The sequence below is a fragment of the Austrofundulus limnaeus genome, unplaced genomic scaffold (genome assembly GCF_001266775.1).
Source record: "Austrofundulus limnaeus strain Quisiro unplaced genomic scaffold, Austrofundulus_limnaeus-1.0 Scaffold178, whole genome shotgun sequence".
Lineage (NCBI taxonomy): Eukaryota > Metazoa > Chordata > Actinopteri > Cyprinodontiformes > Rivulidae > Austrofundulus > Austrofundulus limnaeus.
Window position 1 is genome coordinate 393,623 of NW_013952580.1, and position 3,314 is coordinate 396,936.

The window sequence follows — 3,314 nt, forward strand, 5'->3', positions numbered from 1 at the left end:
ATGCACAAGCACTTTCCACACAGTCAGAAGATCCAGAACATTTATGTGGGGGACAGGGTGGGCAGACCAGCGGCCTCCCGGCATCTGTTTCCGCATGTCCGCGGAGACGGAGGGAGCGAGACACAGCCACATCTGCCTCTGCAGCAGCGTCATCCAGGACCTGATGCGGGACACGCACACCGCCTGAGCGGCGCAGAGATTGAGGATCGTGTCGGCCGCCGCGCAGAGCTCCATCTTCTCCTCCTGACGCACCTCGCTCTCTGCCGCTCTCTTGGAGATGTTGAAGGCCAGGAGAGCGATGTTGTTGGTGGCAGCACCAGACTGTGCTGCACACTGATGAGCCCGATCAGTCCAGTTGACGAGCTGCTTGTCTGTCTCGTTGTGGGGGACAGGTCGCCGTCCGGCCGACCGTACCGCTTCGACACCGAAAACCCTGGAAAGCGCGGGCTCCAGTGCTGGAACCGGCGGGAAACCGGAGTCGGTCATCCCCTCCACCTTGGTCACGTCCGCGTAGGTCTTGACCGGAGCTCTCAGCTTGGTGGGGTCGCTGTAGGAAGATGTGAGGTACGACTGTACCACCGGGAACTGCGGCCAAACCGCAATTCGGCGACAGGCAAGGGGAGACGCGAACTGGCCCGCCAGTTCGTCCGGCGGGGGAGCCAGAACCTCGGGAACCATCAGTCCTCTGGCGTCCGCTGCCCGCCGGATGATGTCGGGGAGGGTGCTCATAAGAGCCCCAATGGCTGGTAGTGGCGTGGAGGAAGAGCGAGGAAGACCCAGGTCCCTGGATCCTTCCTCACTTGGGAGGTCTGAGTCCAGCCCTGCCGCTTGGGAGGGGTGGACTGGACCGCCACTGTCGTCTTCGGCCTCTGACGCGGGGTCGTCCGACTCAGGCCCAAAGTCGACGGGTTGTTCGAGCGGGACGTGGTCGGACAGCTCGAACCCTTCATCCGGTTCAGCGAAGAGATCAGCCCGCCGCTGCCTCTCCTCCACCGACAGTTTCTTGCATGCCCGGCACGCCGGCTCGGCCGTCAGAGCCTGGTTGGCGTGTTCAGCGCCGAGGCATCCCTCGCACGAGACGTGCAGGTCGGTGGATAGTATGTAGCCAGTATCGCAGACGGGGCAAATCTTCGCTTGGCCGGGCATCCTGCTGAGGTTCGAATTGCGTAGCTACTGCTCTCGAAAGCTGAAGAAAAAAGGGGAGCCGAGCACAGGTCCGTCCTCCCCTTTTATACGGACCTAGGTGGGGCCCACATGACGTGGGCGTAGACTATTGGCTCTTCAGAATGCGCGAGCGCGCGCGGGGGTACCCATCTGCGATAGCCTTAGAGGGCGGAGCTTACACGAAATAGAACATTGCTGCTGCTCAGCTCATTTGCATACTAAACAGTGATTGGTTGTTTACAGAGGAGGTGGGTCTTTGCTGCCTGCAGACAGTCTGCTCTGCACACAGCATGGCGCGGAGGAGGCAGAGATGAGAGACAGCTTGTCCATTTATTGGCAGATTTGATTTAAGGGGGCAGGGCATTCATCTGAGGGGGCACTGCCCCCTCTTGCCCCAGTGTAGAGCCGGCCTCGGGCTGGAGCTCTCTGTATTGTCAGATTCTTAATCCCAATAGAAGTAATTGCATATATAAGGGCTTCTTAGTTTAGAAACAGGTGAAGACATGCCAGCGTCATTGCATGGATGGCTACTCTTAATCCCTTGCAGCAGTATATCATCGTGGTAAAATGTTAGATTACAACATTTTTGTTGGAACAGCTTTTCTTTTCTCCTCCTGCTCGTTCGGGAGCAGAACAGACATCGTATCAAGGGCATTAATAAAAAATGTGGATCCATTTTTAATGATCCTGTGGTCCCCTTTATTTTAAAACTGATTTTTGTGCCCACGGTTGAGTTGTTATTTAATTTTTTTCAGTTTTTGTTCAGAATCAGGGTTTTACCTATAGCTATGTGAAAGAATTTTTTTATTGTGCCTGTACAAGCAATCCAAGGTATTAAAACTGCATGTAACTGACAGAATGTGAACGAGATGCTTTCTCTGTCTATTTCTGGAAGATAATCCTCAAGTATGGATCTGCAGGGACGAACAGGGGGAAAGAAAAGAAATTCAGTTTCACTATTTGCTTTGCAGTTAGACATGTGGCACTCAGGATCAATAATACAGTGTGCACCCAATCCGAAYATGTTGGAATTAATTTTCGGTTGCATATTTCTCTGAACTTGCTCAATTTGTTTCTCCAAGACACAGACAATGCTGCTTTTCATGTCATCACAGAGGAGTTGTGGGGAGAGACAAAAAGAGCAAAGCACTTCTAGAAGCTGTGTGATGATGGTTCTGCACACACACACATTTCCATACACACACAGTTATCTCTGCTCTCCCTCTATTAAGGGGTAGAGTGTGCATCTTCTCTCTGCAGCAGGCTCCTCTTCTGCTCATTGCTCTATCCCTCTCTCTTGCTTTGTTCATGCTGCGCTCGCCATCTGAAGCAGCGCCACACTGGAGCACTAATGAGCAGGCTGAGAGAGCGCAGCCTCGACGCACACATCTCCCATCAGCTGAGGAGAAGCAGCAGCAGCAGCAGCAGCTCCTGATCTGGAGCCACTGATCASCAGTCAGTTGACGGGGCGAAGTGAATGACATCGCTGGGAAAAGGCGCAGGAGAGGTCGTGAACAAACACATCAGCAGTCAGCAGAGAGAGCAGGTTGAGGTTGACCCTCGGTGCACTTTATTTGCTCAGAGAAGAAGCAGGAGCTCCACCATGGAGGAGACACTCACCTGTAGCCGGAGTCCTTTCTCCCAGGTGTTTGGGCGGCAGGGTCAGCTCATGCAAGCCAGTAAGTCTTAATATTCATAGATCTTTGCAAACATCTTTTGAATTGTGTTTTTTTTTTATTAATAGATACCAGTGCTGTCATTTGAGATCAACATTATGTAAGGAAGGTGTTTACTTAAGCAACAGTTGAGCGTGTCCCACTTTTTGAAATGGATTTGTATCTTTTCCTGCTTTAGCAGCTCCTGTTTGATTCAGCCCTTCAGTTTGTTTAATTTTGTTGCCCCTTTTATCGATATTCTGTCACCCTGAAAAGCACCAATAAGTTTTTTTTTTATTTATTTTGCTCCAGCTTCCTCAAAGGTTTTTGCTCACATATTAAGGCTGTAAATCAGGAGTAATGCGGTGTGGCGCGCCAGTGTGTTGACATTGATAGGCTGTGAGAGGGATGTCAGGTGTGAACATGTGTGTTCTGTGTGTGTGTGTGTGTGTGTGTGTGTGTGTGTGTGTGTGTGTGTGTGTGTGTGTGTGTGTG

At 51.8% G+C, this 3,314-nt stretch overlaps 1 protein-coding gene across 2 annotated transcripts in view; it reads left to right on the forward strand.

Annotated features, from left to right (window-relative positions):
- The first annotated feature begins 2,507 nt into the window (after nucleotides 1–2,507).
- The window catches only part of LOC106524179 (kazrin), a 172,003-nt gene continuing 171,196 nt past the window's right edge, over nucleotides 2,508–3,314 (forward strand). Inside the window, exon 1 of one of the 2 annotated variants that reach the window (XM_014017885.1) lies at nucleotides 2,508–2,843. In XM_014017885.1, coding sequence (XP_013873339.1) covers nucleotides 2,642–2,843 — 202 coding nt within the window. In that variant the 5' untranslated portion in view covers nucleotides 2,508–2,641. The remainder of the gene's footprint in view (nucleotides 2,844–3,314) is intronic. The other variant, XM_014017886.1, reaches the window with a different exon arrangement.